Source organism: Peromyscus leucopus, chromosome 16_21 (genome assembly GCF_004664715.2).
Source record: "Peromyscus leucopus breed LL Stock chromosome 16_21, UCI_PerLeu_2.1, whole genome shotgun sequence".
NCBI lineage: Eukaryota > Metazoa > Chordata > Mammalia > Rodentia > Cricetidae > Peromyscus > Peromyscus leucopus.
Window position 1 is genome coordinate 41,117,923 of NC_051084.1, and position 13,758 is coordinate 41,131,680.

General features: G+C 45.7%; 1 protein-coding gene across 1 annotated transcript in view; it reads right to left on the minus strand.

The window, feature by feature from the left end:
- Positions 1-1,709: 1,709 nt before the first annotated feature.
- The window catches only part of Creg2 (cellular repressor of E1A stimulated genes 2), a 38,323-nt gene continuing 26,274 nt past the window's right edge, over positions 1,710-13,758 (minus strand). The window contains exons 3-4 of the mRNA XM_028865764.2: positions 3,857-3,970; positions 1,710-2,305 (exon numbers count right to left, since the gene is read on the minus strand). Coding sequence (XP_028721597.1) covers positions 2,158-2,305; positions 3,857-3,970 — 262 coding nt within the window. The 3' untranslated portion in view covers positions 1,710-2,157. The remainder of the gene's footprint in view (positions 2,306-3,856; positions 3,971-13,758) is intronic.

The following is a 13,758-nucleotide window of genomic DNA, read 5'->3' on the forward strand; positions in this document are numbered from 1 at the left end:
ATTTGGGATTTTCTGTGTAGATAGTCAGGTCATTGTAAATAAGGATACTTTTATATTTTTCTTTCCAATTTGTATGCAGTTAACTTTTCTTGCCTTATTGCTATTTCTAAAACTTCTAATTCAGTCCTACAAATTTAAAATCAATGTGAATTCCTGGAGATTTGCTAAAATGAATTTTCTTGAAGAGGGCCCATCTGTCTCAGGCCCATGAGCTTTCAATATTGTTCTCATTCTTCTGCCTACTCAGATTTCATTTCTTATAATTTTAATAAATAGTTGATAACAGTCTTTAGTATTTCTAAGTGGAACCTGCTCTTCAAAGCCTTTGAAGTATCATCCATAAAAGGAAACTGATCATACAGGCTAACAAAAAGACATCAGTAAGACAGATTGGGAAGTGGTAACACTTAGAGGATTGCTATCTGAGATCGACTTATGGAGTACCTTTAACACGTATTTGTTCTTCCAGCCCCTCCCCAACTGTCTATTGGGAGTAGCAATCATTTTAAACTCTAGAAATAGAAAATACCTTTAGCAAAGCTACCCTATGATTATATATTAGAAATAATGATTGTTGGGAACGCTTGTGAATTGGCTTAAGTCAAATAAAAAAAGATTGTGCAGCTTCCTGGATTTCTAGTGATCAGCACTTAAACATATTTTGGCAACATAAACTCTGCTCGTGTCTTACTTGGTTAAACAAAATTATTTTGTTTTAAGAATGTGTATATTTTCTACATTAGTGTTGTAATTTTATGTTCTATAACATACCTGATCCACTAAAGAGAGTTTCTAGCCATTATAGAAAGACAGAAAACATGGATACTGTTAGAGCCTTTTCTGGCCTTGGTGGTGCGTGCCTTGGTTCAATCAGGCCTCAGCTATATACACAGTTTCAGTCTAGTATCTTCCAAATGCCAGAAACTCTTGTAAATGGTTTGTTGAGAAACTTCAAAGCATGCTCCCTACCCTGGCACTCCTGCCCCCACAGCAGTGACAAAGGATCTCCAGACCAGTTAGTCATTCTCCTTCACAATCACAAGCCTAGTTTGATGACTCCCTGTGCATGTCAGTAATGCTTTCATTTTTAAAACTGGAAAACGTGGAGGTAACAGCCCATCCATCATGTGCCGTGAACTCAGGCATCTGAGCTTGGGATATTGACTGGCCCTTTATGAGCCTCAGCCTCCCCGCCTGAAAGCGTCACTAAGGACACACGTCTTCCTGGGTAGGGCTTCAGTGAGGTGACTTCTGTTGAGGGTCTGGCCCAGGGCTGGGCAGTAAGCAGACTCTCAGGAGAGAGTTCCTTTTCTTGCACATTGCTTGGCTTTCTCTATTGCACTCTCCCCCTTCCCTCTCCGGCCCCATCTTCACTACGTCATGTGGAAGAAGGTGGGTCTTATTCTGGATGTCACATCTCATGAATGGCAGAGGGGCACGGTCTACCAGACATACTAGCAGTGGGGATCTGGGAAGCTCTATACGAAAACCACCCCCTTCTCACTAACAGTCTGCTCACTCACAACAGGCCGGGCACAAAACTGCACGTTTTTACTCCCCCCGCTATACAATGGGGGGGGGGGGGGAGGAAGGCTCCTCAAGTGACCTGTACATTCTAGAAAATACATCTGCAGTTCAGTGATGTAGTGAGTAATCTTCGGACAGAAAGCCTTCTACCTTGCCCTGAACCCACAGCAATGCAATGCGGAGCACGTTCAGCTCTTTTAATGCAAGGAGCTTCCATCCGAAGCACTGCTTTCGGATAGTAAGCAACACAATGTTCTCATGATACAAGGCAATAACATGGCACATATACATCACCATCATTTTTTTTTTTTTAAAGAAAAGAGCAGCAACCACCACTTCTGTTTTGACAACCATGATTTCCAAGTGGGTGTGTCTGGATTGAATACAGCACAAACAATTTATCTTTCTATGTGAAGTGCCTGTGTGTGGACGGCAGATCGGCAAAGGACCGCTCCAGTGAATCTCAAGTCTAGCCCAAGGTCCCCTGTTCATCCTTTCTCATTCTGCTGCAGGATGACAGGGCGGCTAGGCACCCTTCAACAAAGAGACAGCAGTCAGACAGGGACTGTCTGGCTCCTTCATTCCAAAGGTCTTCACTTTAATGCAAAGCCCAGGACTTTGGCGTTACTGTCAGGCCTTTCTGGGAGCTGCTTTGAAGTATTCCTCCCTTGGGATGTCCGACACACCTCCGTACCATTTCTTAAGCCAGATGTGTTCTACCCACATCTTCATGAAGAACCATTCGTACTGGCGGGGCCACTTCCTCATCCCTGGATGCCTGAAGAAGCAAAGGGAGAAGACAGTGAACCTGCAGTCATCCGCGGGTGGGTGCACCTCAGCCAGTCCCAGGGACCTCCCACCTCTGTGCCTGATTCGGGCTGAGAGTTGTTCAACGCCCCCCCCCCCAAAGGTAGAAGCTGATGAGCTGGGGAGCGGGGGCTGGGGGGAGCCCTAGGAAGGCAGGAAGCTGTAGTCTCTATACAGAGTGGCTAAGAGCGCCATTCTGGAGTCGGGCTCTGAGGTGTGAATCCCAGGTCCATCGTTGATGGGTTCAGATGCTAATGCTGCATCTGTGGCTATCCCCTCGCCTGGCATGTGGGTGAAGGTGATGATGCTCATCACAGGGCTGTATGGGGGAGAAAACAGGAAGTACATACAGAAATAACATTCGGTTCTAGCCAGTGCTCAGTGGATGCTGATGATTGCCAGTGGGAAACATCAAGAAAGACCATGTGTGTTTCTGTATGAAAGGTAACAGAACTGTGAGCCTGTGAATGCATCTCCTCATGGGGAGGATTTCCAATCCTGCGGGAAGCTGAGAACCCAGGTAGCATAGACAGGGAGCTCTATCTTCCCCCCCGCTACTCTGACACCTGCCTTCCAAACACATGGTAATATCTTCGGAGACAGGGGCTAGAGTTGGTCTGTTTTTGTTTTTTAATTTTATAAAAACAAAAATTTCCTGCCGGGCGGTGGTGGCGCACGCCTTTAATCCCAGCACTTGGGAGGCAGAGCCAGGCGGATCTCTGTGAGTTCGAGGCCAGCCTGGGCTACCAAGTGAGTCCCAGGAAAGGCGCAAAGCTACACAGAGAAACCCTGTCTCAAAAAAACAAAACAAAACAAAACAAAACAAAACAAAACAAAAAAACAAACAAAAAAAACAAAAAAAAACAAAAACAAAAAAACAAAAATTTCCTTCACATCTAAAGATGTTATAAACGTAAGTCAAGGACCAACAACAAACTGGAAGACCATCTATAACAAAGCAAATGCCATCATGATCTTCATAGAGATGTTTGAGCATGTCCATGGCACTGGTGTCAGGGGCGGGGCTAGGAAGGCTCAGTCGCTTTCATTGCAAGGCACATGGGCTGGTTGGGTTTTGCCAGTTTGACTAGGGCCAGGGTCATCTGGGAGGAGGAAGCTTCCACGGAGAAAAATGCCTTCATCAGTTTGGGCTATGGGCGATTTCTTGATTAATGATTGATGTGGAAGGACCCAGTCCACCGTGGGCAGTACCACCCCTATGCAGGTTGACCCTGGGGAGTATAAGAAAGCCAACTGAGCAAGTCAGGAGGAGCAGGCCAGCACATAGCATTCCTCCGCCATCTCTGACATCCATCTATTCTTGTCTATTTTGGGACAATTTTTTTGCTGTAATTTTTTTTTGGTATGGTAAGGTCTCACTATGTAGCTTAGGCTAGCCTTTATTCACTCTGCCATCCAGACTGGCTTCAAATTCTGAATTTTTCTGCTTTGGCTTTCCAAACGCTGGACATGCACCACCGTACCTGGCTCTAGGGAGACCAACTTTAATGCATCTTTATACCTTGAAAACATAGCTTGCTTGGCGAATTCTACCTCCCCTGGTGGCACCATGATCATCCGGCCAGTGAGTGTTAACCGGGCACATCGGGGGTCTTCTGGGTCGACGATGTTTTTCCTGCACAGGAAGGACATTGTTCGTGTGTTTAGGCAATGGTGACACAAGAGTCTGAAATATCAAGGATTTCATCAAACCTTTAAAACGGCCACGTTGCGGATTCTACCAATGCCGACTTTTGTATCGTCTGTAACCACTGTAAACTGTTTTGTCATAGGCAGTGTGTACCTTGTGCACATGCTGGACACCACCAGGGTAGCCAGAGGACAGCTGAAGTACTCTGGGCTAGGGCCCACGTGCCACGGGAACAGTCCCCGCTCACTTGTTACCTGAGAGTTCAAGGGCTATGTCAAGGGACCCACAATCAGAAAATTCCCGACTGTATCTGAGACTGGGGCTCGGCTCCGTCCTCACTGCTTGGGGCAGTCTACTTGAACTGCTTGCTGTCTGTTTGTCCATCTGCCCATCTCTTCTGACCATGTTTGGAGACTGTCCTTCATTTTCCTGTCTCTGCAGCTGACTCAGTCAGCCTCATGGCCCTGTGGGCCAGCTCACCTGGGAGACCTACAGCTTTGTGTCGCCAGCAACGCTTGGATGGGCGTCTTTTATGCTTTTATTTATGTGTGCGAGTGTTTGGCCGGCATGATATCTAGGCACCGGGTGTATACCTGGCGCCCAAGGGAAACAGAAGAGGGCATTGGCTCCTTTGGAACTGGAGTTGCAGACGTTCACAAGAACTGTGTGGGAGCTGGCAATCAAACCCGGGTCCTCTGGAAGAGCGGCCAGTGCTCTTAACCACTGAGCTATCCCATTGGCTCTCTTTAATGGGGTTTCTTAATATCTTACCAGCTGCAGTGACTCTGTATCTGCACTGGTCCTCTCCCTCTGCCTCCCGGGAGGCTGCCTTAACCCTTTGGTAGCCAATCTGTAATCCATATATATTTATTTCCTATGGCCATAGATGAGTGTACTCACTATGGGACATACAAAGCAGGATCGGAGAGTTTCCAATGGAGATAAATGAACCTGTGTTTGCCGATTGCCAGTTTTCAAGGGGAATTGGGATTGCCAGGGAAATTGCAGCCAAGGGAAGGAAGGGAACATGTTATTTGTTGTTATTCAATAACTCCGGACATTGTGGAGAGATACAGGTATGTCCATCCATGCTCTGGTATAGCATCTTCCCTGCATGCTGCTCCCATCATGACATCTCATCCCCCAAATGAGCCATGAGGCCCCAAGAGAGCATCACAGCTTTCTCTTGCTTTTCTGTGTCAGAGATGTCCATGGAGAAATTCTCAGCTTGTGAGATCATAAGAACTTCCTGACCTCCAGTTCAGGAAGGTTCTGCCCCATGCCCTGGAGAAAGGAATGCTGGCCAGAGATGCCTAGAAGAGCTGGACAGACTCCGCTGTCTCCTCGTTGCCTGTTCCCATTCTCAAAGGATGCCTTGCCCAATCACTTTCTACCTGCCTGTCCACACTTCGTCCATCTAAGTCTAAATGTGGGGAGTTCACCGGGGGCCTTCGAGTCATCCACCTGAAGGCTCCTGTCTCATGTAAAACTATGACTAGATGCAATGCAACACCATCCTCTCCTTAGAGTGTTTATTGTTGAAGGGTGTCACCTTGTGGCGTCATACTGACATACTGAAACCTGACATACTGGAACCAAGAAATCACGGGGTTAAAGAAAGCAAACCTATGTCCAAAATAGAGCCACAAACCAAAAAAAAAAAAAAAAAAAAAAAAAACCAAGGCTCAGCAAAACTGAAAGAGCGTTCTGAGAGGAAAGCCGCTGAGCCGCTCCCAAGTTCAGCCCTTGGAAGCTGGGGCCACTCAGGCTGGTACCGAATTTTGTCAGTTCATTGGAATGTTCAGGGTAGGAGGAAAGACTGGTCACCCCGGTATTTCTCAAGCCTTGAAAGGCATTGCTCGGTTTCTGAAAAGTGTTCCTCCGGGCAGATGCAGTTCCAGACTGTGTGGCTGTCCTGTCAGCAAATTTCTAAGGCTTAGGAAAGATCCACTCACCACCACCCCCGCCACCCCCGGGTGTCTCACTCTGTCTTTCTCTTTGCTTCTCCTCCTCCCCTTGTCTGTTCTGTAACCATTTTGACTTATTGTAATAACATGCATCATGCAACCTTGTCAGATCTTGAAGTTTCATAGTCTTTGCCCTTTTCTTTTCTTCATTTTTTTTTTTTTATAGAAAGACACAAGCAGTGAAACCCCCACATATCACCCCAACACCATTCTCTTTCTGCCCCTTGGAGTTACTTTTCATTTAGGGTTTTTACATCTGGACATGTTTTTGTATTTTATTATTTATAGGCACCAGCAAGCAATATCTTGCTTTCTGTATGCTTAATACAGTGCACATATATCAAGTCATAAGCCTGCAACTTGATGTCTTCCACTTGATTTATGTGGAAGATTTATTCTTGTTGACAGCGGGTGGTTCTACTCCACTTATTTTTGTCTTGCCTATAGAAGTCTATGATAAAAACATTTATCAAATTTATTTATTCATTTGTTGCCCCATTTTCAATTTCATTTGGTTGTAAATGATTCTGTGCTAGTCACTGCTGTCTGGGACTCCCCAGGTAGATCTGAGAATTGCTGTTGGTTGGCATGATCTCTTTGGCTTTGCAAAGTGCTCTTGCTATTTATATTCTAAGCAAGAAGGACCTTGTGGCGATTTATTCTGACACCTGATATTCCCAGGATAAAGTTTTTCCAATGAAAAGTTTCAGCAGTGTTTTAGTTGGATCTCCTTGATTGTATATAAAGTTAAACAAATAACATGCTTCTACGTCTATTGCTCAGTGGCTTTTCTTTTCCTGTATATTTTTCTGTTGGGTTATGTGGTTTACCTTTTTCTTACTGATCTATAACCACGCTCTCACACTTTAGTTCCAACCCTGTCTCCAGATATCTATGTATTTATATTTAACTTTAAGTCTAAGTCTACCTATTTAATATGTAATAACCTAATTATTAGAGTTATCAGATAAAGGAATTGCCTGGGCCATGCTCACAGGAAGAAACGTATTTGTTGTTTATTAGAAATTCAAATATATGCAGTCAATTTTTCATCACTGAGCAAAATAACTTAATGGAGGAGGGTTCACTTTGGTCCATGGCTTCAGAGGTATCAGTTTGACATCAGCGAGCCTATTGCTGTGGGTCCAAAGGAAGCTGAGCACTCTATTTGGGGAGCATGAGGAAAGGAAGGGCTGCTCACTTCCTAGTGGATGGGAAGCAGGAAGGTCAGGAGGAAGGTATCTCTTCCTAAGGCATGTGATTTACTTCCTTTATGATGGCTATTCTTGGTTGTCAACCTGACTATAGCTGGAATTAACTAAAATCCAAGTGTCTGGGTACACCTATGACGGATATTTTTTTTCCTTAGTTAAATCATTTGAAATGGAAAGACCAAATTTGGTCCTGATCTTTTGAGGTAGGAAGATATACCTTTAATCTGGATCATACCTTCCGCTGGCAGCCTATGGAAAGGATGTGGAAGAGGAGGCTTTCACTCTGCCTGCTTGATCTCGCTGGCAAGTCAATTCCTTCCCTGAGATTCTGCTGTGTACTGAAGACCAGCTGAGACATCCAGCCTCATGGACTGAACTACTGGATTCTTGGAACTTCCATTGGTAGACAGCCATTGTTGGACTAGCAGGACCACAGCCTGTTAGTTACTCTAATAACCCCCCCTCTACACACACACACACACACACACACACACACACACACACGCACGCACGCACGCACGCACACACGCACGCACGCACGCACGCGCGCATTCATAGTCTATCAGTTCTGTCCCTCTGGAGAACCCTGGCTAATATATCCTCTAGCTACGCTTCACCTTCTGAAGTTCTCATCAGGTACCAAACTTATGCTGTCAACTGGGGACTGAATTTTCACTCATGAGTCCATGGGGAGTATTTTATATCCAAACCATGCACTCTGCCTGGGCCCCAAAGACTCATGGTCATCTCTTAATAGCAATATGCATTTAGTCCATCTCCAGGGTTCCCCAAAGTCTGAACGGTTCCAGCATGGCTTAGAAGTTCAAGCTCAAAGTTTTTTCTAAGACTCAAGGCAAACCCGGGGGAGGGGGGGAAGGCTCTGCAAATTCAAAAGGCAAGTTACATACTTAGAACATACAATGGCACAAACTAAACATTCCCACTTCTCAAAGGAAGAGTCGGGGAACAGAGAGGAGGGGGATAAGGAAAGCAAGACCCAAAGCTAGCAGGGTAAACACTAAACCCTGCAGATCCACATCCAGCTCCCAGGCACGTGGGGGTGTGACGTCAGCTCCACTCCGCAGCGTTGGCGCTCGCGGCCCTCTAGGCTTCTCTCTTGTGTTGGCTCCATTTGCCGCCTGTCGTTTCCATTAGTAGTTGCTTCACACGCGGGGTTCCAACATCCACGGTGTCTGCTGCAGCGCAGGGGGCACCCTGGAAGCTTTATTCGTTGCCCTTTCTGGGGGGTGCTGGAAGTGTCCCAGCCCCACTACACGTCTTTGGGCCTTTTAAACTTTGCTTGGGAATCTGGGTGTAGGCTTCCACGACCCCAGTATTTTTGCATTTTGCATTCATGCAAAATCAGATGTACGCAGACAGCGCCAAGTTCTTCTATCAGACCAGCGGCAGCCAGTCCTTCTTGGACCACGTCTTGGTGGTCTCTGAGTGCCTATAGAGATGCAGTGGGAAAGGAGATCTAGGAAAACAGCTTCCTGTGAGGTCCTCTGAGCCCGATTCTCCAAGCCAAGTCTTTCACACAAGTTTATTCCTTCACATCTTTAGGCCAGAAAAGGGCAGAGTCTGCCCAATTCCCCAGCTGCCCTCCAAACATCTTTGCCATTGTTCTGGTGCAAAGTAGGAATTTTTTTTTAAATTGGGGTTAATCTGTTCTGCAATGCTGCCTTCCTTACACCCAAACTTGAAAAAGACTTCTTTCCTTGTCTAAACAGCAAGTTTTTCAAATCTCCCTGATCCTTCTTTTTGCTCTCAAATCTCATTCTAAATCATTGTAAGACACATGCAGAAAAACCCACTGAACAGCCTGAATGCTGAAATGCCTCCCACAAAGTGTCAGGGAATGGGCAGAATGGAGGCCAGACCTTTGTCCCAGTGTAACACACACACACACACACACACACACACACACACACACACACACAGAGAGAGTCTCCAGTCAGTTCTCAACAGAATACTTGCTCCCACCTGATGTCAGCTGTGCACAGTTTTGCTGCCACATTCTAGTCAACCAGAACCATCTACCCCTCTCAGCTCACCGGGTTCTCAGGCTTCTTTGGATTGCATTTCCAAACTTCTAGATTCATCTAGCAAACCAGTTCTAAAAGCCTCCAAACCACGGATCAGGTTTTACCACAGTTTTTCACTGAACAAAAAGAATTTTTTGTTTGTTTGTTTTTCAAGACAGGGTTTCTCTGTGTAGCTTTGCGCCTTTCCTGGAACTCACTTGGTAGCCCAGGCTGGCCTTGAACTCACAGAGATCTGCCTGGCTCTGCCTCCCGAGTGCTGGGATTAAAAGCATGCGCCACCACCGCCCGGCTCAAAAAGAATTTAAAGAAGGATAGATTTACTTTGTCTCCTGGCTTCAGGGGTTACAACCACTGTCTGCTACTTCTACTGCTGTGGGCCCAAAGGGAAGCTGAGCATCCTGGTGGGGAGCATCTGCTGGAGCAAGCAAGCTCACTTTACGATGGACAAGAGTCAGCGAGGGCCAGGAGGAGAAGGCAGGGACAAGGTCCATCTTTCCAAGGCGTGTCCCCAGTGACCTACTTGCTCCAGCTAGGCCCACCTCCTAAGCTTTCTATTTCATTCCAAAGTAGTGCTACTTTCTGGGGACCCAGCCTTCACCAATGTCGAGGGTACTTCCCATCCAGATCACAATATATGCAAAACGTATAACTGCCCTTTGAACACATCTAGTCCCGGAGGCTTGTGTATCCACAGCCTTGTGCAACAGGCCATGCACCATAGCGTGTGTCAGTCAGACTGGGTGGTGGATGTGAACTTCACACGGGATAGCAAAGTTCCAACAGTCAGCATCACTGTAAGGAAGGGCAACAAAGCTAGAGGCCTTTCTCTGGCAGATAGCGAGGTCAGCCGAAGTCATAGTCATTAACGCAGCGCCTGGGCATTGGTAGGAGAACAAAGGACAGACAAGAAGACCCAGAAACAGACCTTTCATATAGGATGCCTGGCATTTGACAATGACCGAAACAGAAACCAGCAGGTAACATTTTATTTTTTAATAATTAGTGATGAAAAAGTTGGCTGTATAGGAAAAATGTAAAAATAGATCATGATGAAGTAGCATAGTCATGCACACCTTTGATCCCAGCACTCAGAAGGCAGAGGCAGGTGGATCTCTGTGGGTTTTAGGTCAGTCTGCTCTACAGAATGAGTTCCAAGACAGCCAGAGCTGAGTAGTGAGACGCTGCCTGGAAAAAACAGAACAAAACAACCCCCGCCCCCCAAATCCTTATGTCACCCGGCACACAATTCAATCCTAAACAGAATTGGGAAGGAAAAATTTACTGCATTGGAGATGAAAAGTGGGGGCTATACTATGTTTATAGCTTTAAATTGGAAAGGATTTCTTAAGACAGAATGAATAGACCGTACAGACTGAGTAGGTTTCTTAAAATAGCAGTTTTGGGGCTAGGGGACGGCTCCATGGGCAGGAGGGCTTGTTGTACAAGCAAGAGGACCTTAATTCAGATCCCAGCATCCATGTCAAAGCTGGGCATGGTTCTGCATCCCTGTAACCCCAGCACTGCAGGGCAGACACGGCTGGATCCTAGGAGATGGCTGGCCAGTCAGCCTAACTGAAATGGTGAAGTTCCGGTTCAGCAAGGGACCCTACCTCATAAGAGAAGGTGGACAGCAATAGACTCTATTGAATAGAGGAAGACAATCCTTGTTCTCTGGCCTCTGAATGAGCGTGCAGGGTTGCACACCACAACCACACATACACGTGTGCATAACACACACAGACACAGATACAGACACAGACACACACACAGACACAGACACACACACAGGCACACACACATACACGTGTGCATAACACACACACACACACACACACACACACACACACACACACACTTTTCCCATTACCAAGATCTGCCTGCTTCAACCTCTTGAGTGCTGGTATTAAAGGCTTCTGCCACCACACCTGGCTCATAGCTAAATCTTTAAAAAGCTATCCTTTGGGCTACAGTGGTGGTGCATGCCTTTAACTCAAGCACCTGGAGTCCAGAGGCAAGCTGATCTCTGTGAGTTCAAGGCTATCCTGTACTACAGGAAGGTCCAGATTATCCAGAGCTATACAGGGAGATTCTACCCCCCCCCCAAAAAAAAATCCATCCTTTGAGGGTGGGACTACTAAATTGAGCAAATAAAGACACACACCCAAGTTTATGATGCCATAACAATATAATTTCTGTAGTCTTTACTGTTTCTACTGATGTGGTTAGCTATATGAATGGACTTAACTTTTTCACTCACAGCTCTGCAAATCAAATGGATAGCTAGGAATTGTGGGTGCAGCTTGCTGACAGCTTATTGTGGACTTCTGTTTCTATGTGAACTATTTTCATAAGTAGTTCTAGTCTGCGAACAGTCTAGCTGGTATTAATTAAATTTGTATTCACTCTGTAAATGATGGGACAGTTGGCACCCAAGGAACCAAATCTTGGGTTGTCTATCCTCTGGCCCCATGCTCATGCACACATATGTGCATGCATCCATGTCTACACGAACAGACATGTATATCATACTGCAAACTAACAAATTCTGGCTGGGTTTAACTGCTTAAATGTGCGAAGCAGCGTGCCAACACATCGGCAGGAAGTTCACAGCACGTAGTTAACTTTTCAGCCATCAGAAAGTCTTACTACCTCTAGTAAGCCAAGACTGAGTCTTATATAATATTCAACAAGCACTGGATTACATCCTAGCACCCTTATTATCTTTGGCAGGGCAGACAGGAGGTTGATCTCCTGCCCATGCTCAAAGCAGAGGGAGTGCGCAGGTGTCCAGAGACAGGGGTGAAAGGTGCCCAGTTTGGAGTTCTGCAGCCACCCTTACAGAGAGAGACTACAAACAAAACAAACAAAAAAAAAAAGAAAGAAAGAAAGAAAGAAAGAAAGAAAGAAAGAAAGAAAGAAAGAAAGAAAGAAAAAATGAGGAAACAGGAAACTCAGTCAAAATGATACCAATTCTAGCCTGAATGCAGCTAAGGCAGTCACTAGAGGACAATCTGTAGCCCTAAAATGATTATTTTTAATTGACTGTGAACACAGAGAGTACCCTATTCAAAGAGTCAGCAGCAAAACAAAGGGAGGGGTGGGGGGAGGAAGAAATGCAGATACCAACAGCATTGACTCCAAGAGAGAACAGAAACGTGCAACACAATCCACAATGAATTCTTTGAGAACTGGAAGAAAGTCAGGTGATGAAAAAGAAGGAACCAATAGTATGAGAAATGAAAAGAGGAACGTGAAATGAGCGTAAGTTCAGAAGGATAGCATCACAAGTATCTTCATGAGCTGGGCGGTGGTGGCGCATGCCTGTAATCCCAGCACTCGGGAGGCAGAGGCAGGTGGATCTCTGTGAGTTCGAGGCCAGCCTGGTCTACAGAGCTAGTCCAGGACAGGCTCCAAAGCTACAGAGAAACCCTGTCTGGAAAAAAATCCCCCCCCCCAAAAAAACAAACAAACAAGTATCTTCATGTGAAAAAAATGTGAAGACTTGGATGAAAAAGAAAAAGAATTTTAAAATACCTTTCAAAAAGATACCATAATGTAGTAGAATCAGTTGTACTTACAAAGCTACTGTGGGGCCCAGTGATTTTATATATTTATTTTCTAAACACCCAACGAACAGAAAACTCACCATTATGCCTCTGGTTGCAGAGATTAAAAAAAAAATGCTCTACTGATTGTGCTCTCTCCTCAATTCCTACTTTTAATTTTTTCCATACAGATAATAAAAGAATGTCAGCACATACTTGAGCAATTCTCTCATAACAAATTTCCATGTTGGTGAGGGTTTTTGTTTTCTTTTTAAATCACTGTGACAAAAATACCTGAGCAAAACAATGAAGGGGGATTTATTTTGGTTTCAGAGATCTCAGTCCATGACACCCTTTGTGGTGGCCATTGCTGTGGGCTGGAGTGACTCCATGTCATAGTGGAGGATGGTGGTGGAGAAAAGCTGCTTTCCTCATGGGGGAGGGGGGACAGAGAGCAGAGACTGGCAGGAGGAGAGAGAGGGGCCGGGAACAAAGGCATGTTCCCAGTGGCCCACTTCCTCCAACTAAGCATACCTCTTAAAATTTCCATCTCCTAAAATAGCACAACTGGCTGGAGACTAAAGCATTCATCAGTGAGCCCTCGGGTGTTTTACCTGCATGTATGTCTATGCATCACTTGTGTGCCTGGTACCCACGGAGAGCAGAGGAAGGCATTGGATCTCCTGGAACTGGAGTTACAGATGATTGTGAACCATAATGTGGGTACTGAGAATGGAACCCATGTCCTCCGGAAGAGCAGCCCGTCAGTGCCCCCCACTGCTGAGCCAGCTCTCTGGCTATTTTTTAAATCCCTTGCATCACAAAGGGCGCAGCCGTGTTTATGGCAGATTTGGGTTGTTGTGGTATTGGAGGAGATTAAACTAAGGGGGTAGTGGATGATGCACCGCGTGAGCAGGTATCAGTCGACACAAAAAGCTGAAAGTGTTTTGGTAAATTCAGGTTTCAATGGAGATTGGCTGAGTTTGTTACAGATATTCCAGG